A 25,311-nucleotide genomic window follows, 5' to 3' on the forward strand; every position below is an offset into this window, starting at 1 on the left:
CGTGTTCCCCATCCTGAACCCTCCTCCCTCCCCATACCATCCCTCTGGGTCATCCCAGCGCACCAGCCCTAAGCATCCAGTATCATGCATCGAACCTGGACTGGCGACTCATTTCATATATGATATTATACGTATTTCAATGCCATTCTCCCAAATCATCCCACCCTCTCCCTCTCCCACAGAGTCCAAAAGACTGTTCTATACATCAGTGTCTCTTTTGCTGTCTCGTATACAGGGTTATTGTTACCATCTTTCTAAATTCCATATATATGCGTTAGTATACTGTATTGGTGTTTTTCCTTCTGGCTTACTTCACTCTGTATAATAGGCTCCAGTTTCATCCACCTCATTAGAACTGATTCAAATGTATTCTTCTTAATGGCTGAGTAATACTCCATTGTGTATATGTACCACAGCTTTCTTATCCATTCATCTGCTGATGGACATCTAGGTTGCTTCCATGTCCTGGCTATTATAAACAGTGCTGTGATGAACATTGGGGTACACATGTCTCTTTCCCTTCTGGTTTCCTCAGTGTGTATGCCCAGCAGTGGGATTGCTGGGTCATAAGGCAGTTCTATTTCCAGTTTTTTAAGGAATCTCCACACTGTTCTCCATAGTGGCTATACTAGTTTGCATTCCCACCAACAGTGTAAGAGGGTTCCCTTTTCTCCACACCCTCTCCAGCATTTATTGCTTGTAGACTTTTGGATCGCAGCCATTCTGACTGGCGTGAAATGGTACCTCATAGTGGTTTTGATTTGCATTTCTCTGATAATGAGTGATGTTGAGCATCTTTTCATGTGTTTGTTAGCCATCTGTATGTCTTCTTTAGAGAAATGTCTGTTTAGTTCTTTGGCCCATTTTTTGATTGGGTCATTGATTTTTCTGGAGTTGAGCTATAGGAGTTGCTTGTATATTTTTGAGATTAGTTGTTTGTCAGTTGCTTCATTTGCTATTATTTTCTCCCATTCTGAAGGCTGTCTTTTCACCTTGCTAATAGTTTCCTTTGTTGTGCAGAAGCTTTTAAGTTTAATTAGGTCCCATTTGTTTATTTTTGCTTTTATTTCCAATATTCTGGGAGGTGGGTCATAGAGGATCCTGCTGTGATGTATGTCAGAGAGTGTTTTGCCTATGTTCTCCTCTAGGAGTTTTATAGTTTCTGGTCTTACGTTGAGATCTTTAATCCATTTTGAGTTTATTTTTGTGTATGGTATTAGAAAGTGTTCTAGTTTCATTCTTTTACAAGTGGTTGACCAGTTTTCCCAGCACCATTTGTTAAAGAGATTGTCTTTAATCCATTGTATATTCTTGCCTCCTTTGTCAAAGATAAGGTATCCATATGTGTGTGGATTTATCTCTGGGCTTTCTATTTTGTTCCATTGATCTATATTTCTGTCTTTTAACACAGTCCCAATAATTGATCCTGCCGAATAGGTGCCTTACAAGAAGACAAGGATGGCCCGATAATAAAGTTTTCTATTCCTCGCCCACCATAGCTAAATGTTCATTATCAGTCCCAGGCTCATTTCAACTGATTCTCCCTCTCCCACCAAATATTTCAACTTCTTCTTTTCAAAAGTAATTTTTAATGTTCTTGTGTTATGCTTTTATCTTTTTATCCCCTCATATCAATTATTTAGGCATTTATCTCTTCCAATAGATTGTGAGCCCCCATGCCCTTTAAGTGCAATACTTTTCTCACATTTCTCTCAGAAATTGTGAAGGATCTGAGTTGTTACCTTATTCTGACAGAAGACATAAGGCTTTCTGGATCAGAGGAATAGTTCATTGTTCACCGCAAAATGTAGTAGTCATTTTATACTTCATGAATACCTCATTTCATTCAGAAACTACACGTCCAGCAAATTCTTACATTCACTAAACTTGAGCAGCCTGTTCCTTCAGCTTTGAGGTATGCTACTAAAACTATAAACTTCTGAACTCAAACCCTTGCGCATAATTCCTATATTTTTCTCACATTATTGTTCTAAAATATATTAGTAAATGCTTTCTGTGATGTTAAAACATTTTAAAGTAAGCTTGGCCTTTTTTAAGGAAAGACATTTTAAAGTGCTTTGTTAAATAATGGCACTGAATTCATGGTAAGTTACAACTCAAATTTGAAATAATACTTACAATGTGCAGTAAACATCTATTTACATGCTTAAAATCTGCCTGCATATGTCTTTGTTTTGAAACTCAGGTTTCTGTTGATTAAATATCAATTTGGCATCAACTCCAAGTCCCCTTTAGTGTCAAAAGACCAAAAAATATATGTATATTCATTATCATTTGTTTATATAGTTCAGGATCATTTTGAACTAAACTAGATAAAATGATATGATACAAGCTCAGTTCAACAACTGTAATAACTAATATAACCTCAGTACCTACAAGAAATTAAAGCAATAATGCAAACAGTTGCACGTAGTTAATATTTAATTACCAATGACATCTGCTGGATAGAGTTGAAAAAAAGCATTTTACTTTCTATAGTATTTCAGAGAGGACTTAACTTGTTTAGGAAGTAATTTAACTTTTATTGAGCATGGTTCTTTTATAGATTGTCAGTTTAGTTCAGTCGCTCAGTCGTGTCCGACTCTCTGCGACCCCATGAATCGCAGCACGCCAGGCCTCCCTGTCCATCACCAACTCCCAGAGTTCGCTCAGACTCGTGTCCATCAAGTCGGTGATGCCATCCAGCCATCTCACCGGCTGTCATCCCCTTCTCCTCCTGCCCCCAATCCCTCCCAGCATCAGAGTCATTTCCAGTGACTCAACTCTTCGCATGAGGTGGCCAAAGTACTGGAGTTTCAGCTTTAGCATCATTCCTTCCAAAGAACTCCCAGGGCTGATCTCCTTTAGAATGGACTGGTTGGATCTCCTTGCAGTCTAAGGGACTCTCAAGAGTCTTCTCCAACACCACAGTTCAAAAGCATCAATTCTTCGGCGCTCAGCCTTCTTCACAGTCCAACTCTCACATCCATACATGACCACAGGAAAAACCATAGCCTTGACTAGCCAGACCTTTGTTGGCAAAGTAATGTCTTTGCTTTTGAATATGCTATCTAGGTTGGACATAACTTTCCTTCCAAGGAGTAAGCGTCTTTTAATTTCATGGCTGCAGTTACCATCTGCAGTGATTATAGATTGCATGCGTGTATAAATATATATTTAGAATCTGGACATATGTGTAGGATACATACATCGAGTAGTGTATAACTAAGTTTGGTATTTCATAGAGGTATATTTGGTATTAGAGTTTACCCCAAGTAGCTCTTAGACCTTGATTTTTCCATATCATTAAGTGAACTTTATAACTGAGCATGTGATGAATGTAGCCAGCTTTATATTAAGAGTATTTATCATTTGTTTTATTTTGTTATGTTGTTTGTTTTTGGCACAGAATTTTAAGTTGTGTGAGGGCAGGGATTTTGTGTGTCTTGCACATCATGGTGTTCCCACTGCAGCTCTTGGCTCAGTGAAAGAATAGACAGATACATAGGTGAGCCAAAAAGCAAGCTTTTAGGATTGTAAGTTCAGATCCCATTTTAGTAGAAATTTAGCCAGTCTCACTTTTCTGTTTTGCATATTGTGCTTTTCTGTTAAGATTATTTAATCGGAGATTTTAGTGACTTAAAACTCTAAAAGGACACTGGCTTAAAGTCAGAAGACCTGTTTTTGAATCCCAGTCTCTCCATGTGTTAGCTATGTGATCTTAGTTTCCTCCTCTTTAAAACATAAATGGTAATGAATGAGATAAAATGGAAGGCCTCTAATATTCAAAGGTTAGGTGATTCTGACTCTTAACAAGGATGTGGTAGTACTGTTTATTAGTAACAGATTATAAACTATGGTAACCATAGGTTGTATAGGAAATACATCATTTTACGGAAATACATTTGGCGCAATAATTATAAAAATTATAAGCAAGTAGAGAAAGCCATGTTTACATACTGTAATATTTCTTTAAGAGAAGCTGTTTTTAATTTACTAAGAATACATTCACAAGATTTTTGAACAAGAACATCTTGTTCTGGCATATACTAAAATGTGACTTATTTTCCTGAGAAATTAAAGCAAGTTTTGTCTGTATGTAGAGTGTAATATTGTGAGCACAGTTATTGGCTCACAGAGATTCAGCTTGAATTCCTGCAGTAAATATTTTTATATTGGAATGATTTTGTAGGTCACAGAGAATTTAGTGACTTTTTATATATACTATCTAGTATATATATGAGAGAGGTAATTGAAAAAAATAGACTTTAAAAATAATAGCATTCTATAAATAGTAGGATATCTCTATAAAGCATATAATATCTAGTGTCCTTCCAGTCAGTGAAATTTAATTCCTTCCTCATCACTATAATGTAAATGCACATGTCTTAATTTAGCTTAAATGTTGTGAGGTTTCTCAATGTATTCAAGTATTGAACCGTGTACTGAGTACCTTAAGAAGCCATATAGTTTTGACAAATAGGATCTAAATAAAGTGGTTTTGCCATCTTAGGATATAAAGATTTCCTCTCTTTAATTCACAATAACTTTGAGAGGTTTTTGCCATTGACAGAAGTCAAAGAAGTTGATGGAAAAATGGAGAGTTTTTAATTCCATGTTTACTAAATGTTTGTAAATTATCTAAATATTCATCACAAATAGTGACAGGCACTTAATAGCCATTATTTCTAAAAGTCCAAGTTATATTTTAGGGAAGATATGCAATATACCAGTACTTAAAACTGTTCATGCAATGCTGCATTTATATGACTAACAATGTGCATGACATTTCTTCTGCACAATTCTTCCTTCATAGAAATGTTTTATTAATAAATACTAAGACCAGATATTTTTCTAAAATACAAGAAATGTTCACATAGTGGCTTTGTGACTCTTTCACATGATTTAAGCACCCATGGCAACTTTGTATTACTAGAGTTTAAAATATAATTTCTAAACTTTATTATGTATATTGCTTAAGGCATCTGTATTTAAAAATAAATACTAAATAAAGTGTATACATACACCTGTTTATTTGTTTCATAAAGAAAAACAGCCACAAAAATTTCCCCTTCATTCTTAGTAAAAATACCTATTTCAGAGAATTGTCTACTATATAATAACATTTGATTTTAAAGACATAAAGAAAGAACAGAATTACATTAGCATTCCTTTCCTTATATGCAGGGATGTCACCAACAGGCCTATCTTTTTAAACTTCTTGAAGACTTACACACATATGGGATTTTATTTCCCTTAGACCCAACAAAATAATGCCTGACTAAAAAATTACAATTACTTGATTTTAAATAATATACTTTTAAAATGTATATATTGTATAATTTTTTTTAAAAAGCCTAAATAGCATATGAAATGTAGGTCGTATTTTTAAAATAGCAACAGCATTGCTTTATAGTAATGCATATTTGCCACAATAGTGGGGAACTGCAGAAGGTGGCTTCACTGGAAGTCTTGCTCAGTTACTAACTGCAGCTGTGATTTCAGTGGTGTGGTTTCTTCTAAGGTCAGACAGGAAGCATCAATCTTAGGACTACACAGGTAGACAGAACTTCTCCTATACATCTACATCTAGTCACTTATTTCAGCCAGAAAACCAGATATGTGTTGTTTATATAATTCTTCATTTCAGGGAGGAGTATTTAGGTCACAGCTAATTTATATAAAAATTCCTCACTAGTTGTTGGTAGATTCATGATATGCCACAAGTTACAAGTTTGGATTTCCTTTTGCTTTATCCTAAGCAAACTGGAATTTACTTATGTTTCACTATTGAATACAAAGGACCCTTTAAAAGACAAAAAGTTGCTGTACATCCAATCTTTTGGTACCCGACTCAAAGTTTTATGCAGAAACAACTTATAAATAGAACCTGATAAACCTTGTTTAAGAATTTTAGAAACAATATCATAAAATATAAATTTTTCTGTCATGTAATGTCTTCTCATGAATTTCTATGGTTGTACATGCCCTGTGTATGTTAAAGGTCAACAGCTCTCTGAAAAACGGCATTCTTCATTTTTTTGTATTCCTCAGTAATAGATGTAATAATATGTATTATTGAGATCAAATCTTTGAGAGTAATTTTAACTTTAAAATTTTAAAATTTAATATATTAACACATTTTATATGGACAATGAAAATCTACCTTAGTTTGGTTTTTAAAAGAAACCACTTAGTCAAATTCAATCTTTATTTCTATTCCAAAGCAACATCTTTCGTTCAATAAAATGTCTTGAGACAAAACATGCCTGAAATCTTAGAGGACAGTTCTGAGCTATTCCTAAATGAAAGTTCAGTGTCCCGGGACATTGTGTTACAGCAAGTGCTATCCTCAATGCCTGCCTTGTCTAAGTACAAATCAGCAACTAAGAATATTTACATCTTGGCTCAGAACACGGAACACATATTCCTCATTCATCATCTACATGATTGAATGATCCAAAAATATTTTCTCATTAAAGTATCGTTAGTGATCATATTGGATAGTTTTTAAACAATTTCACTTTCAACAATGTTTAAGCAAAAAATAAAAATAATAAACTTAGGTACTTCCTATTCTCTAAGCTAATCATGGAAGTTCCAATAGCCCTTGATTTTGAAAAATTTCTCAATACTTAAATATGGACCTAAGAGGAACATGGTCCTCATCAGCATTGATTATTTTTATCACTATGTTCTTTGCTGATAGTAAATATATACCATGTAATGTTTATGGGTATGGACCTCTATAACTAGATCTAGGTTTGAATTTCAGCCCTGCCACTTACTAGCAATGTAACTTGGGCTAAATAAATTATTTCATCTATTTAGGCCATAGTTTCCTCATAATGTTTTGAGTATCAAATAATTTACCACATATAAAGCATTTATAATAATGTCTGGCACTTGATATGCATTCAGTAAATGTTAGATATTACCATTATGTTAGTCAGGGTTCTTTTAAATTCAAAACTTCCACTAAAGAGAGAGTCACATAATTAAGTAATCGATTTCTGTTCTTATGTCTTTTTAGTACACTCCCTTGTTCATGCATATATATGTATAATCTGTACCACATAGTACACATACATGTGTGTAAAACCATGTAATGTTATGGTATATATGTGTGTGTAGGTATATACATGCATGCGTGTTCAAAAGAGAAAAATATAAAAACAAAAACATTTAAGGCAAAATATATAATACAGAAAAATAAAATACAGTAAATTGAAAAACCTTTATCCTTAGACCCAGCCTTTCATGATGATAAAGAATACATTTACCCTTTCGGAAGATCACTTTTAAGGAGTTGATAGTTGGAGCTTTGGCTGTTTGTTTCGCCGTTCTGTGTGTTTGGTGTTTCCTTCAACATGCATTCCTAATTGTACATTTTGAAATAATCTTGTTTGGAAGCATAGTCTTCCTTAAAATCTGAAATGGTGTCAGCTCTTAAATTAATAGTTTGGAGGTTTCTTGATTTCTAGGCCAACATGTTGTAATGGCAGTTTTATGAGGTAGTCAATCAACAACTTGCCAGAAAATGAAAGTCAAAGGCTTATTTTCTTAAGCATAAGTCATCTTCCCAAGGTAGTTAGCTGGAACATAGCCTTTCTGTCCTTGAACTTCAGCTAACCACCACTCTTTATTACCACTTAGGTCACAAAATCTAAGTATATGAACTCTTTGGTATTCCTGAAGGCTAAGTTCATGGTCACTCCGTGCTTGAAAGGCATGAACCGCATAGAAAATCTAGACAAAGAAGCAAATGATATTATTAGAAGCAGAACCTAAAAATTTAGACAAACAGAATAAAGATTTCCAAGATTTAGAATTTCGTAAAGTTCCATTTCCCCAACTCCTTTGTTGGATTTATTTTGCCAAAGTATGGTCCAAGATGAAAACAGTGAAATTGCCATTCTTACTGTTCTGTTGGAAGGAGTCTAAATTATTCATTCTTGAAGGCAATTTGGAACTTTTTATTAAATCTTTTTAATGTTAGCTTTTTTTGATTCAGTAATAGCTCAAGAGTCTCTTCTACAGAAATGGAAACACTGGAAGAGATTATTGCATAATAATGTTAATGTAATACCCACTTATAAGGTGAAAAGTGGGAGGGAGGTGGAATAACATTAAAGGTTCAGTAAACAATAGTTAAATTCTAGATGCTTACACTAAGGAAATTTGTAGTCATAAAAATACTGTTTTCTGAGACAACACAGGAAAATGCTTATGATAAAATACTCAGTCAAAAAGAAACCAGATGTACAATATAAGTCTAATACTGTTAGGTGGTTTTCTTTGAATAGTACAATTATTATAGATGAACATAATAAAGATTTCCAAGATTTAGAAGTATTACTAAATTTTTCTTGTTTTTATTTTCTTATTTTATAAACTTTTATAATGACAGTGTATTAAATTTATAATTTTAAATTCTTTGAGTGACCATAATTTTTCTTTAACCTTAAAAGAAAACTTCATAATTATTAGATGCAGAAGAAGCCTCTAAGTGTTTAGTCCCTCTTCCACTAAGACTGTTAATAAAAATGTTTAGTTATGTTATAAAATTAAGCAGTCAGCTAACAATATTTATTCATTCATTTATTTAATTAAAAATTACTATGTATCTATTAGTTGCCAGATATTATATTGTCAGAGCACTTATAACCCCACTAGGGAAAAAAATGCCAAAAAAATGGGAGTACATGCAAAAACAACAAAGCAAAACAAAACAAAAAAAAAACCATGCAAATGCAGGTGATACATACACACATAAATACACACATATATATATGTGTGTGTGTGTGTGTGTGTATATAAGCTAGTTTGTGAGCTGGGTTTTGGAAGAAGTAACCTTTTATAGGTCACAAAGTTAATAAAGAGGGTAGATATTTCCTATTCAAAGGTACAGAGATGAATACACGGAAACAGTACCTGGAAAAGGCAGGCAGATTCACTTTCTCAAAACTGAGGGTCAGGATAAAAAGGAAACGAGAAATAAGATAAATCCATTGAGCAGGAGACTGGGTTGTGGAGCGGGGACTACAGTTAATCCTTGGGCAATACCCAACTGAGTGGATCCACTTACACACTTTTTTTCAGTAAGTATATTGTAAAAAAAATGGGGAGATTTGTGACTATTTGAAAAAACTCACAGATGAACCACATAGTTAAGAAATATTGAAAAGATAAAAAATAAGATGTCATGAATGTATAAAATACTAAATTACTAAAGCAGATGAGTGATATTTAACATAAAATTAATAATGTTATAATGTTTTCTTACTGTTTGATAACTTTGCTTTCAAAGAATTATATTACCATTCAGTATGCCTCTCATAACTGAAGAGACTGCATATCAGCCTATCATCATAGGTAAGTGATTTTTTTAAAAAGTGTAACATTTCCAGTTTGTATTAGTGGGCAAAAAATTTGTTTGGGTTTGTTTGGATTGTTCAAAAAAACCCAAAAAAACTTTCTGGCCCACCCAATACTATGACTATGACTGTAATACTGTATGCCAAAAAAATTTTATGATTTAGTCATTAGTGCATAGGTTAGGCTACTGTGAAGCAATCATACTGATTATACTAAGCTACCATAAAACAATCCGAGTGCTGCTTTGTTTTCAATGCATAAATTGTTATACCTGTAAATAAATATGATTTTCTTTTTTATATAATTTTTTCATTTCTGTTGTCTAGCATTAGTAATGCAAATACAATTACATTTGCTTTATATCATATAATGTTGATGTATTAAGAAATGATTCATTTTGTAAATAAATGACATAAACTTACATATTGGTAAATACAGTAAAGTATTTTAAATGTATTCTTTTCCTTATGATTTTCTTAATATTTTTTCTAGCTTTATTGTATGTATATATATAAAATACATAAACATAAAATAAATGTTAATCAAGTGTTTATATCATCATCAAGGCTTCTACTCAAAGTAGACTATTAGGAGTTAGGTTTGGGGGGAATCAAAATTTTTTGTGGATTTTCAGCTGCCCAGGGGTCAGCTCCCTCACCCCAGAGTTGTTCAAGGGTCAATGGTACAGATACAGCGTAAGCTGTTCTTTAGAACTTGAACTATTTAGCTTTTGATGGTATTCTGACACCACTGACATGTATCATTTCAACAGCTCTAGCATGAGCTAGAGGAGACGAACCACATTTTAATTTTTCTCCATTGACCATATCAATGATATATAGTAGGAATTCAAATATATGTTGGTTTGTTTTGAAAGTAAGGCTGAAAGGCTTGAATATCATATGAGAACACATGAGATTATCTTGAGTCATACAAGATACATACAAGACAGACTGGTGGGTATGTATCATTTTGCAAATTAAAGAAGTAAAGAGAAAACCAAAAAGGAGATGCCATAAATTCTTGAGCAATGGAATGGTAACAATCAGTTCAGTTCAGTTCAGTCACTCAGTTGTGTCTGACTCTTTGTGACCCCATGGACTGCAGCACACCAGGCTTCACTGTCCATCACCAACTCCCGGAACCTACTCAAACTCAAGTCCATCGTGTCAGTGATGCCATCCAACCATCTCACCTTCTGTCATCCCCTTCTCCTCCCTCCTTCAATCTTTCCCAGCATCAGGGTCTTTTCCAGTGACATGGTTCTTCACAGCAGGTGGCCAAAGTATTGGAGTTTCACCTTCAGCATCAGTCCTTCCTATGAATATTTAGGACTGATTTCCTTTAGGATTGACTGGTTGGATCTCCTTGCAGTCCAAGGGACTCTCAAGAGTCTTCTCCAACACCACAGTTCAAAAGCATCAATTCTTCAGTGCTCAGCTTTCTTTATAGTTGAACTCTCACATCCATATCCATACATGACTACTAGAAAAACCATAGCTTTGACTAGACAGACTTTTGTTGGTAAAGTAATGTCTCTGCTTTTTAATATGCTGTCTAGGTTGGTCATAGCTTTTCTTCCAAGGAGCAAGCATCTTTTAATTTCATGGCTGCAATCACCATCTGCAGTAATTTTGGAGCCCCAAAAAATCTCTCAATGTTTCATTGTTTCCCCATCTATTTGCCATGAAGTGATGGGACCGGATGCCATGATCTTACTTTTCTGAAAGTTGAGGTTGAAGCCAACTTTTTCACTTTCCTCTTTCACTTTCATCAAGAGGCTCTTTAGTTCGTCACTTTCTGCCCTAAGGGTGGTGTCATCTGCATATCTGAGGTTATTGATATTTCTCCTGGCAATCTTGATTCAAGCTTATGCTTCATCCAGCCCAGCGTTTCTCATGATGTACTCTGCATATAAGTTAAATAAGCAGGGTGACAATATACAGTCTTGACGTACTCCTTTCCCTATTTGGAACCAGTCTGTTGTTCCATGTCCAGTTCTGTTGCTTCTTGACCTGCATACAGATTTCTCAGGAGGCAGGTAGGGTTGTCTGGCATTCCCATCTCAGATGAGAGATGGTAGCAATAATGACCACCTTTTATAGCTCTCACAACAGTTTACATGTCAAATGTGCTGTCTCCTTAACAACCCTGTGAGATGAAACTTGGAGAAGTAACATGCTCCTAATCATAGAGCTAGTTGGTACTACTTGGACTGTATCTTCCAACTCCAAATCGTGTGCTTCATTCATATCTCATAGTACTTTAGGAACCAAACTCTTCTTCTAGCAAGGATGTGCAGAGTGTATTCTTGTAGAAAGGGACTGGAATCTCTAATATACTGTTGCTGCTGTTTTTGTTGTTTAGAAAGTGAAGGCATTGAATATACCCATAAGAACAGAGTGGAAGATATGGTTTGCAAAAGCTTTCAGGAATATGATATATTATAATACAGCTTCTGAAATAATCTTTAAGAGCCCACATTAGTAGTTGCTAGCCATCTTTTGCAATGTTTATACATATTATGGGGCTTCCTAGGTTGCGCTATTTGTTAAGAACCTGCCTGCCAATGCAGGTAGACATAAGAGACATGAGTTTGATCCCTGGGTCAGGAAGATCCCCTGGAGGAGGGCATGGTAACTCACTCCAGTATCTTTGCCTGGAGAATCCCATGGACAGAGGAGCCTGGCAGGCTGTAGTCCATAGAGTCACACAGAGTTGGACACGACTGAAGCAACTTAGCATGCATACGTGCGTACATAATATACATACTTTATCAGTGCAGCTATAGATTTTTTATCAAGTCAAATTACCTACTAATAATATGATTCCTAAATATTTGTGGTGGTCTTTCAATTTGGGAGATATACTCTCAGGGGGAATAAAAAATCTACCTAGCAAAGCTTATATTTTAAACATTCAATATAAACACTCATAAAATTTTAAAGTTAAATTACAAAATTATACACTTTGAATACTTTAGATGATCATAGTCCATAGTTACCTTAGGATGAGAATTTTTCAATTTTTAGATATGTTTGTGCCTCCATTTAACACAAGATAAATATTCAAAATGGAAGTAAATCTGCTTTTAAAGAGACAGTAGTTGATAACATTAGACTACAAGTTAGAAATTTTCAGTTTGTTATGGATTTAAGAGCTAAAGGTTTTCTCTCTTTTTAAAAAATGTTTTCATTGTTCTAAGCCATATCCTTCAACTTTCAATGTTACTATGTTTTGGTCCAGACACATTTATTACAGTTTTAGAAATTTAAGCCATAATCATCTGATCCTTTCCTTGGCATTCAGTAAAATATATTTTATTAATTACTTCTTTGCAATATATAAAGCTCTGGTTCACTTTATGTACAATATTCTGTGACTACAATCCAGTTCTCCATATTTCCTTTTTTAATAACACCCTGTATTATTGTATTATTGACTGATACCCAATGTATTACTTGCTGTTTACAACCACCAGCTCTTCCCTTGCAGTGCCACTGCCAATTCGCCATTTCCTAATTCTGTAACTGTGCATTTAATTATTCCTCGCTTAGTGAGCCACTCTACTTATCTTCACTCATTTTACTGATTTCATCCCAGTTCTCTAATTGGCAGCAACTAAAATCATAATATATCTTAATCTTCCTTTCCAAAACTAAAAAATCTGCAAAATGAGCATTTACAATATTACATCATATTAGCTCAGGAAGCCAAGATAGTCATATTGCGTGAAAAATGCTCATTCTCTCTCACCCACAAAAGCAAGCCTTCATGTTCTTTAGTTAAAAAATATAAATTGTTATCATGCAAGTAATTTTTGTAAAAGAAAAAAGTTTCAAATAAAGGTAAGCACACAAAAATTTACCCAATTTCTGTGAATACCTTGTTCTTTTATCCTTTATTCCTTGTCCTCTTCTTTTCTTTCTACCTACCTAAAGTGGTATTAAGTATGTAATTATAGTACACATAATTTTTGCAACCTGCTTTTTCACTTCAAGATATATTTTAAAATCTTTTCATCTCAATAAATAGCTCTCTAAAGCATCATTTTAATGACTAGTTAGATACATTATGTTACAGCCTTCTAACTTTTGAAGCACTTTTTAAATGATTACATGCTAGACATATAGCATTATTATAAGCAGTTGAAAAACGTTAAGAGGGGAGATCAGATAGTGAATCTAGAATTATTACAAAACAACCAACTTTTCAGAAGTCAAAAATTATGTTCTCAGTATTATTCACATGGAAAAAGAAAAGAGCACTGATTCTCAAGACATTACTTCCCTCTAGAGCTGGATTTTGGCCATTATTAAACTTGGTCTTCTTTGAGAAGTACCAAAGATTGTGCCAGCAAGAAAATGGAAGCCTTGGTCTTACTGGAACAAGGAACTAAATTCTGCCATCACCACGAGCTTGGAAGAGGATCTTGAATTTCGGAAAGAAGCACAGCCAAGCAAACATCTAGACTGCAGCACTATGAGATTCCAAGCAAAGCACCCAGCTAAGCTGTGGTCTGGACTGCTGACCAAGAAAATGATAAGATAATAAATTTATGTTGTTTTAAGCTACTTAGTTTGTGATAATTTGTTATGCAGCATAGAAAACTAATACAGACCATGCCATTATTATTTAATGGAAGAAATCTGAAATTTGAGTTGGGTTATTTCAAGTCAAAGGAAGGGTGCAGGGGATCCTATGTGTTCACAGATCCAAGCTGCCTTTTCTAATTCAGTTGTACCAGTAATAATATTTGTATTTATATCCATGACACCATAGTCTATTTTGAATTGGTTTGAATCTCAGAGGAAAAGGAGAACAAACAGCACTTTGGGAAGATGTCATTAATATACTTTGTTTTGAGCAAAAGAAGATTCTTATTTTCCCCCTCAGTAATGGAAACTTCTAATGGACCTAATTCCCATGATGCATATTGATAGGATTACTCAAAGCAATTAATTACTCTGCAGTGGCAGTAGCTACTGGCACTAGATGCAGTGTTAAACTACAAAATCCATGCTGAGCCTAAGTGAGGCACTTCATCTAAAAGTTCCTATAAAGCCAAGTAAAAACTAGAACTCAACATCTAACCAGCTTTAGGGTGTCTTCACAAATTTCGTCCTCCATTGTCTGTCCTTCCAGGTTATTGAGGTAAGGCAAAGTCAGCCAGGACATTTAATCAAGTATATCGATTTCACTAAAAAAAGTTCATTAATCAGTTGGTATTGTAACATTATATAGTCTTATAAAAACTCTGAATAAGCTGAGAGTGAATAAGTGAAAAAAGGGTTTTGAAACTTCAAGACAGGAAAGTGGTAAAAACACACAGGAATGTAGAGATGAGTTTAGAATCAGCCATGGCTGGGAGAAAATACTTGCAAATTACATATCTGATAAAGAACTGTATCCAGAAAAATAAAGAATTCTTAAAACTGGATAATAAGAACAGAAGTGAACCCAATTTTTAAATGGGCAAATACCCGAAAAGACATTTCATTAAAAAAAAACAACCAGGAATGGTCAATAAGAACATGAAATATATTCAACAGCATTAGTCATTAGGGAAATGTAAATCAAAACTACAATGAGATACCACTTCACTTCCATTAAGACGGCTGTGATAAAAAAAAAAAAAAAAAGCAATAAGGCAAGAATGTGAAGCAACTGCAGTTCACAATCCTTACGGATTGTTGTTGGATACATAAAATGGTGCAATCACTTTGAAAAACAGCTTGACAGTTTTCTAAAAATTTAATGGTACCAATAAGCAACTCCACTCAAGAAAAATGAAATTCACACAAAGACTTGCACAAAAATGTTCATAGCAGGATTATTCATAATAGAAGTTATCCCAGATGTCCATCATTTGGTGAATGGATAAACAAAATAAGCTATATTCGAAGAATAAAATACTATTAGGCAATAAAAAGCAACAAACTACATATCCATACTACTACATGGGTGAATCTCAAAAAACATTATGCTAAGTGAAAGCAGCTGTCTGTAAGACACCACATACTGTGTGGTTTCATTAATACAAAAAATACAAAGAAGGCAAATCTATGGAGGAAAAAAGTAGATTAAAGATTTCTTGGGGCTAAAAGTGGGAAACAGGAAGGGCTCCAAATGAGTGCAAAGAATCTTTTAGGGTAAAGCAAATGTTCTAAAGTTGGATTCAGGTAACTGTTAATATACTAAATGTCAGTGAATTGTATATTTAAATTGCATAAATTTTATGATATGTAAGTAAGTACTTAATAAAACCATTTTTAAAGTTTCAGACATGAATTGGACAGCATTCAGTGTATTGTTGAAAGAAATTGAATAGATAAAATATTTTTGAAGAGCAGTATGGCACTGTCTATCAAGACTTTATATCTCCTTTGACGCTCCAATATTTTTAGGAACTTGCCTTATAGATATACTCATTTAAGTGTATAAAAATAGATGAATAAGGATCTTGCCTGAAATATTGTTTGAAATTTTTAAAAAGCTCAAAATATTCTGAATGTCTATTATTATGGTAATAGTTACATAAACTGTGATATATCTGAATAATGAAGTGTTATGCAGAATTTGTTAAGGAAGAAGGTAGATATTTAAGTATGGTTGTATCTAAGATATATTGTTAAGTGAAAAAAAATTATGTACAACATATATGTTCCCACTCATGTAAGTATAAACATACTCAGATAAATACAGTATTTGAAAAGATATACCTGCATGTTATCTCTGCAAAGTAGGACTGAGGAGAGAATAAAGATCTTTACTTTTAATTTACGTATATTTTTCTACTATTTTGACTTTTCACAAATAACATGTATTAACCTTATTTTTTTAAAGAAGTTAATATTAATTAATAAAGCCAGTAAAGAAAAAAGCAAGTTTAAAAAAAGGAACCAGTTAATTGGTCACCACTGGGGATTAACAAATATACCGAAACTTTCTGAGGTAGCAAAAGGAGCCCTATATAATAGTTAACTTACCATTTTGGGAAAGGATTATGCCAATAGACTTTGCACTGGTTAAATGGGGGAATGGTAGCTTTTCAAAGTTTCAGTATATAGTATATGTCATTATGTGGTGGTGTTATGCTAGAGATTAAAAACAACCAATTCATAGATAGCTCACTTACACATTATTTCTAATCCTCGCATCAACTTGGCCAAGTGGGAATTACTGTCTTCTTTTCCTCATTTGAGGAAACAGGCTCAGAGAATTAAATCCCTTGAAAAAAGGTACACAAAACGGAAGCTGACACTTCCCGAGTCTCATGGTAAGAGAGAACATATTTCATGATTTGAACAGCCAAGCCTCTTCACATCAAGGTTCAAATTCTTACCTGTTCATCTGCCTCTTGAAGACTGTCAGCGTCGGTACCATTTGTTTCAGACTTCCCACATGTTCCACTAAGAGATGAGCTGCTACCACTTATGCTACCTTCTGGGGTGCCTGCGACACTGTCCCTGGCTGGCCGTGAAGACACAAAGAGGCTGATGTTATCAAAATCATCATCGCAGAACCTGTTCTCAGCATCCACCTTCTGCACTCTTGCTGGATTGTAGGGTTTTAGGAAGGAGGAATACACATATCCTTTTATAACTGGGTAGGAAATAAAAAGAAGAAACAAGGTTATTTATATACTCTTTCCAAACAGTTGCACTTGGAGAAGCACACAGAGGCCCCTGGGAAGATTTCAAGCAGTAGAGAGGTGGAAGTTCTTTGCATCTTATGCAAAAAACTCACTTCCTGTGTCAACAAGCCACCTGCTGGTACTCCCCAGTGGATCTTTTTGTTTGATCACAGCCACCAACTCCCCTTCCAGAAGATTGATGTCATATTCTTGGGTGGCATTGCACTTGCGCTTAGCTTGGTAGAGTTCCTCTGTGCTGTATGTGGATAGAAGTTTGGAGCGGTGAGTGTCCGTCTGGCGTGGCACTTCTGGCTGGAAAGTTAGGAGAGATGTTTATTTAGACAGATGTATAATAAAATCCTCACAAATAAATACTGGTAAGTATTTCTTCTCTGGAGGTTTTTTAAAATGTGGAACCCAAACATTAATTTGGGATTATTTCAATGTTGAGGCATAGATCAGGTATTATTGTGAAAGTATTTAGCTGACTTACGCAGTGAAAAATTTTCTAGTTAGCACATGAGGGCAGTGTTGTCGAGAAGAAAGAAAATTCGGCTGAGAATAAAAAGGCAGAGGTTCTAATCCTTCTTGGTTGTTGAACATTTTTAAATTTTTTGCGATGTTGTAGGCACTTATGTATTAAGCACTTGATAAACAATATTTAATTAATTACATTGTATATGTGCATGTATTTTTCTGGGAAATAGTAAATTAGGCAGGAGTCAAGAGGCTTGGCCCCTGTCCCAGCTCTACTACTAAGTGACATTGAAAAAGCCACTTCATCTCTGCAGAATAAGATTCCTTATCTAGAAAAATGTAAGGTTTAAACTGTAATGATTTTGCTCTGTAAAATTCTGTTCATTCACCTACCAGATATTTATACAGTGCCTACCTGCGTCAAGTACACTTAGGCACTTGTTCTGTATACATCTTGTACAAAACAGATAAAAACCTATGACCTTATGGAGATCATAGTGCAGAAGGTAGAAATAAATGAGAAATTCTATGTGTAATAAGTAGGTAATTATAAGATACTAGAATGAAATAAGTGATATGAAAAATAACATACTATGATTTGAACAAGGAAAGCAAGTGATAGTCATCATTGTTACTGAATGCTACCAAACTCACCAGAGTTTGCACAGGCTTCTTCTTTTCAAAACTAAGTTTCCTCTCAATAAAGGTAGCACTGTTATCCTTTACAAAATTCAGGTTTTGAACCTCTTCTAGTACTCGATTCTGAATTTCAGAGATGCTTGAAGCCAACTGTGGTACCTAAAGGTAGAAATGATACAACATTTCTCTTGGGACACTTTAGGGAGACTCTAGTCACTATAGAAGAAGTCCAGTTGCACTGGCGTCACCATATTAAAAGACCATCTTGAAAGATCCAGTGGGAGTGGGGTGGAAGGAGTAGGGTATCTGCAACCCCAGCTATTCCAATCTCCAACTGCTTGAGTCTTCTATCATCGTCCAACCACCAACCTTAGACAATGGCCTGAGAAAATCTTTGTGACACTTCAGCCCCAGTTATTATCTGACTGAGACACTGAGAGTGATTACCTGACCCCAGTGAACCCCAGAACCATGAGAGACCATAATAATAAGTGACCATTGGTTGTTTCACACCACCATGTTTGGTGTAAACTGTTATGCAGATATAGACAACTGGAACTGTTCTGAAGCATTTGGATCCCAAGATTCCTTCTCCATCTCAGTGAATCTTGGTGACTTTCAATACTTGAGCAGAAGATGGAAGTTTTCTTCTCTGCAAATGGTAAAATGGAGAGTCTCTAGACTGGGACACTAGGCACAAATGACAGTGGGGACCCAAGTTAGAAAGAGGGTGATTAAGTGAGTGGATATAGACTGGATCCAGAGACCCTGCCAACCGGGCTTCACAGTCAACCATTTCCCTTTGGACAGAAAACTTGAAAGGACATCTCTGAAGATTCTGAACAACACAAGAGGAAAGACCTGTTGATGGCTATCACCAGGAGTTCCCAAATGAAATTGCAATCAGATCGCTCCACACACTAGTGGACACTCAGAAATCTCTCCTAAAGATATTAATACATTTGCTCACATATAAAATCACTCTTGCACTATTTGTAATAGAAAAAGATTGGAAATAACCCAAATATCTATCAATCAGTTCAGTTCAGTTCAGTCGCTCAGTCGTGTCCAACTCTTTGCGACCCCATGAACTGCAGCATGCCAGGCCTCCCTGTCCATCACCAACTCCCGGAGGTCACCCAAACTCACGTCCATCAAGTCGGTGATGCCATCCAGCCATCTCATCCTCTGTCGTCCCCTTTTCCTCCTGCCCCCAATCCCTCTCAGCATCAGAGTCTTTTCCAATGAGTCAACTCTTCGCATGAGGTGGCCAAAATACTGGAGTTTCAGCTTTAGCATCATTCCTTCCAAAGAACACCCAGGATCTCCTTTAGAATGGACTGGTTGGATCTCCTTGCAGTCCAAGGGACTCTCAAGAGTCTTCTCCAACACCACAGTTCAAAAGCATCAATTCTTCAGTGCTCAGCTTTCTTCACAGTCCAACTCTCACATCCATACATGACCACTGGAAAAACCATAGCCTTGACTAGATGGACCTTTGTTGGCAAAGTAATGTCTCTGCATTTGAATATGCTATCTAGGTTGCTCTTAATTTTCCTTCCAAGGAGTAAGCGTCTTTTAATTTCATGGCTGAAGTCACCATCTGCAGTGATTTTGGAGCCCCCCCAAAAAAAGTCTGACACTGTTTCCACTGTTTCCCCATCTATTTCCCATGAAGTGATGGGACCAGATGCCATGATCTTAGTTTTCTGAATGTTGAGCTTTAAGCCAACTTTTTCACTCTCCCCTTTCACTTTCATCAAGAGGCTTTTTAGTTCCTCTTCACTTTCTGCCATAAGGGTGGTGTCATCTGCATGTCTGAGGTTATTGATATTTCTCCCAGCAATCATGATTCCAGCTTATTCCACCCCAGCATTTTCATGATGTACTCTGCATATAAGTTAAATAAGCAGGGTGACAATATACAACCTTGACGTACTCCTTTACCTATTTGGAACCAGTCTGTTGTTCCATGTCCAGTTCTAACTGTTGCTTCCTGACCTGCATATAGGTTTCTCAAGAGGCAGGTAAGGGGGTCTGGTATTCCCATCTCTTGAAGAATTTCCCACAGTTTATTATGATCCACACAGTCAAGGCTTTGGCATAGTCAATGAAGCAGAAATAGATATTTTTCTGGAACTCTCTTGATTTTTCCATGATCCAGCAGATATTGGCAATTTGATCTCTGGTTCCTCTGCCTTTTCTAAAACCAGCTTGAACACCTGGAAGTTCACGGTTCACGTATTGCTGAAGCCTGGCTTGAAGAATTTTGAGCATTACTTTACTAGCGTGTGAGATGAGTGCAATTGTGTGGTAGTTTGAGCATTCTTTGGCATTGCCTTTCTTTGGGATTGGAATGAAAACTGACCTTTTCCAGTCCTGTGGCCACTGCTGAGTTTTCCAAATTTGCAATAGGGACAGATTAATATACACAAGAATACATGCTGTGTGATTTCATTTATATAAAATACAAACCGGCCAAACAGTGCATGGTAATATAAGTCAGAAGAGTGGTTACCTTTGGAGGACTGTAATCTGGAAATTATAGTTCCCTAACAGGGAACCACAAAAGGCTTATATCTAGATCTGGGTGGTGGTAACTCAGATGCATATATGTGCAAATATTCATTGAGATATACACTTCAGATAGATGCATTTTACTGCATATAATCTTATAAGCTACACTTCAATTTTAAAAGTTTAAAAATGGGGGGGATTAAAAAATTAAAATAGGGGACTGATCAGAGAAATGCAAATCAAAACCACAATGAGTTATCACTTCATATCCATTAGGACAGCCATAATAAAAAGACAGATTGAGGAAATTGGAGCCCTCAGTCATAATTAATGAGAATGTAAAATAGTGCAACCACTTCAGAAAACAGACTGGCAGTTCTTCAAAAGGTTAGCATAGAGTTAGCTTATGATCCAGAAATTCCACTCCTAGGTATGCACCCAAGAGAAGTGGAAACATATATCTGTTAAGAACTTGAATGTTCATAGCAGCATTATTCATGATAGCCAAAAGGTACAAATAACCCAATTGTTCACCAACTGATGAATGGATACATAAAATGTGATATACCCATAGAATGTAATATTTGGCAATAAAAAGAATTAAGTTGTAAAACACATCTGCAACATGGACAAAACTTGAAAACATTATACTAAGTGAAAGAAGCCAGTCACAAAGAACCACATGTTGTAAAATTCTCCTTATACCAAATGTCCAGAATAAGTATATCTGTTGAGACAGAAAGGAGATTTGTGGTTGTCTGGGACTGGGGAGGCTAGGGGAAAAGTGGAGTCACTGCTAATGGCACAGTTTCTTTGGGGGGTGATGACCATTTTCTAAAATTGTGGTGATGGCTGCATGATTCTTGTGAATCTACAAAAATCATTGAATCGTTATATTTTAAACAGGTGGAGTATATAGTATGTGAATTATATCTCAATAAAGTCGTTACCAAAAAATATTGTACAAGTATGCAGTAGACATATAAAGATGTAGAAGAAATGATGAGGCTAAGTACTGACATGGATGTTAAACACAAGTTGCAGAAGGGTACTACAGTTTGCTAGTTTGTGTAAGAAATAAAACACATATTTGCATTTATTAGACTTTTAATGGCACAATAAAAATAAACTAATATCAATGGGGGTGAGAGCAGGAGATGAGGTGGTTTGGAGTCAGAATGGGTGTGAGGCTGCTTATACATTTTTATATAGCTTTTTCTCTTGAGCCAAGTAAATGTAGCACCTATTTATCCAACTTAATTCAGAGGATAAGTTAAAAGTTAATTATACAATATATTTTTCTCCAAATGTCCATTAGATATCTAACCAGCTGAAAGATAAGTAATACACTTGAAAGGCCAGGTAACAAAGCTAATTTTTTTTAAGTTGATATTAGGGTGTAAATATCTTTCTTCTTCTTCAGAAAATGATTATAAAATTATACCCTAATGGAAAGTTAAGATATATAGGTATAGATATATATTTTTCGTACTACTATATCTATGTTTTATATACACATGCATGCTCAGTCGCTTCCGTCATGTCCGAGGCTTTGTGATCCCATGGACTGTAACCCACCAGGGTCCCCTGACCATGGGATTTTCCCCACAAGAATATGGGAGTGGATTGATCACCATTTACTCCTCCAGGAGATCTTCCTGACCCAGGGGTGGAACCCACATCTGCACTGCAGGCGGCTTCTTTACTGCTGAGCCACCAAGAAGCCCTGTTTTAGATATATGCACATATATATGCACATATTTCTCTCTCACACACACACACACACACATACACACACACACATCAGGCTTCTATTCCTCAGAGAAACACAAAAGCAAAACAAAGACTGGTTTGACGGATATCCTATTTCTGTCACTACACTGAGATGGCCTTATTTTTGGATCCATGTCTTAGTCGTGGTTAACATTTAGAAACTGTTGAATAGGAAGATAATACAAAATATAAATTGATAAGCTTCAAGATCGCATCAGGCAGATGGAGCTACTTCGGCTCTGCCAACAAAGAGAGCCAAGCTGAAAGATGTTCGGTGTTTGAAAAGGAATCTCCAAAAAGAACTCCGTGTGTGTAAGTCACAGTAAACCTGCACTAGGAAACTTGCTTTTAGCTTCCTGTGGGGAAGAGGGATAAGGAGCAGAACACTCTCTGCCTGGCTTCAGTTAAAACGGACACCACACACATGCACACCACACTCAAGCACGCTATGAGCAGGCTGTTTTGCACGGCGTGGTTTCTAACAGATCGTGCTGCTGTGCTTACCGGCACCGTGGTGGTGTGAACCCGCTGGGCCACGATCATCAGGTCCCTGAGCAGGGTGACGAAACTGCACAGACAATTGAGGAGGATCTTCCGCGCGGCCAGATTGAACACCTGGAGCTCTTCCACCAGTTGGGCATTGAGGGCCTCATATTCCCTTTTGGCCAAGTCTGACTCATCCGCCGCCGCCCGCTGCAAGTAGCTGTTATAGTCCAGCAGTTTGTCATAGCGTTTCTGGATTAGCTTCTGAGGCCCTGGGAACAGGGACAGCAGGGCTGACAGGGGCGTCAGGACGAGCTTCTGCAAATGAGCTGCCTGCCAAAAGAGCAGAACAACGCCATCACGGAGTGAACACCCGATACCAAGCCCGGAGCTGTTAGCAACAGGCTTACTTCCTCTTTGCTGGAGCACAAAGGAAGGCAGAAAAGTACCCAGCCAAGTTCGAAGAGCAAGGGATCATGTTGTGTTTCTTTCTTTTTTTTTTTTTGTCTAGCTAAACCTGTGCAAGGACCTAAAATAGCAACTCTAGACTCTAACGTTGGAACTGAAGAGTGAACAGGAAGAAGAATACAAAAGTTGAAACTTGCACACCCAAACTACGCTCCAGTCTTCTCTCCACAACCATTGGCTTTGTCAGTGGGGTCATCTCCCTCCACACTTTCCCCTTCCCCTTCGTTCTAATCTCAGAGCCAAGTGGAGCTCCTCCCGAATATAGCATTGCAGGTAATCTCCATCTTGGACTACCAAACCTGTATTATTAATAATGCACATATCATTCGCCTCCTTTGCTAGCAATAAAAGGAGGACAGTTGGTCTTAGGAGAGGCTGTGTCTGTTCCTCCCACACCTGCAACGCCCACCCCTTCCCTGTCTACCCTGCTGGTTAAATTTGGTAGTGCAATTGTATCCTCTATACAGAGAGTACCCCCTTATTACAGGTATTTTGTTCCTGTTACGGAAATGGCTAGATAGTTATTGCTTCCTCTTTAAATACCTTGCAAGATTAAGCTGATGCTGATCCTGTGTCCTAAATTGTTCTATTTGTGGGTCTGAGGCATTGAAAATGAACACTGAATCACTGTTTAGCTCCATGCCAGCACCCGAGCAGTCTAGATTTAATTTCTTTTGTTTCCTCTTGCCTCCCCTCTGTTCTAAGTCTCCTATGTTTGCTAACTACCCAATATTTCCCTTTATTATATAGGCTTGGGTGTCATGATTAGGCTATAGCAATTTGGAAAAAGATTTCTCTTTTGTACCCTGAAAGATGTTCTAGTGAATCAACATCTGAGTAGCTGCTGCTGCTGCTGCTAAGTCGCTTCAGTTGTGTCCGACTCTGTGCGACCCCAGAGACGGCAGCCTACCAGGCTCTGCCGTCCCTGAGATTCTCCAGGCAAGAACACTGGAGTGGGTTGCCATTTCCTTCTCCAATGCATAAAGTGAAAAGTGAAAGTGAAGTCGCTCAGTCGTGTCCGACTCTTCACGACCCCATGGACTGCAGCCTACCAGGCTCCTCCGTCCATGGGATTTTCCAGGCAAGAATACTGGAGTGGGGTGCCATCACCTTCTCCGTCTGAGCAGCAGTTTGTATTAAATAACTTATGTGATCCCTGGTAGGGCTTCCCAGGTGATGCTAGTGGTAAAGAGCCTGCCTGCCAGTGCAGGAGACTTGGGTTAGATCCCTGGGTTGGGAAGATACCCTGGAGAAGGACATGGCAACCCACTCCAGTATCCTTGCTTGGAGAATCCCATGCACAGAGGAGAGTTGGACATGACTGAACGACTTAGCACACACTCATGAACTCTGGTAACTTTGTCTGAACTCATGGGAACTGGAGAAGAGGAGGGAAACCAATCTCATATTGGTGCCAGCAATAGCCAGCACAGATTAAATTTGATATCTAGCTTATAAAATAATCAATATACACCTTCAGATTATTTAATGAGTCTGTCAACTAAGCAAAGAATCTGTTTACTGTTCTGGGATGAATTACTGTGTTTGTGACATAGTTGAATGAATAATCTAATTACAATGCTCAGTCACTCAGCCATGTGCGACTCTTTGTGACCCCATGGACTATATCCTGCCAGGCCCCTCTGTCCATGGAATTTTCCAGGCAAGAATACTGGAATGGGTTGTCATTTCCTACTCCACTAATTACAATAATAGAATATAGTTACAATATATATGTTCTGTGACCCACAGACATGAACCAGTTCATCTGTACATAGGAATTATGATTGGAACAGATAAGAATCAGATTTTATTCTCATATTTTGTGCTATACAAAATGTGTAGATAGATATTCTCATGGTTAGATAAAAATAATTGCTCTGCCTTTAGATAGATTTGAGTGCTTAATATTTGATTTTTTTAAAGAGAGTTCAATACAC

General features: G+C 36.5%; 1 protein-coding gene across 1 annotated transcript in view; it reads right to left on the minus strand.

Moving 5' to 3' along the window:
* Positions 1–5,013: 5,013 nt before the first annotated feature.
* The window catches only part of ARHGEF38 (Rho guanine nucleotide exchange factor 38), a 153,021-nt gene continuing 132,723 nt past the window's right edge, over positions 5,014–25,311 (minus strand). Inside the window, exons 10-14 of the mRNA XM_019962355.2 lie at positions 22,925–23,236; positions 18,146–18,289; positions 17,128–17,326; positions 16,724–16,983; positions 5,014–7,749 (exon numbers count right to left, since the gene is read on the minus strand). Coding sequence (XP_019817914.2) covers positions 7,564–7,749; positions 16,724–16,983; positions 17,128–17,326; positions 18,146–18,289; positions 22,925–23,236 — 1,101 coding nt within the window. The 3' untranslated portion in view covers positions 5,014–7,563. The remainder of the gene's footprint in view (positions 7,750–16,723; positions 16,984–17,127; positions 17,327–18,145; positions 18,290–22,924; positions 23,237–25,311) is intronic.

Source organism: Bos indicus, chromosome 6 (genome assembly GCF_029378745.1).
Source record: "Bos indicus isolate NIAB-ARS_2022 breed Sahiwal x Tharparkar chromosome 6, NIAB-ARS_B.indTharparkar_mat_pri_1.0, whole genome shotgun sequence".
NCBI lineage: Eukaryota > Metazoa > Chordata > Mammalia > Artiodactyla > Bovidae > Bos > Bos indicus.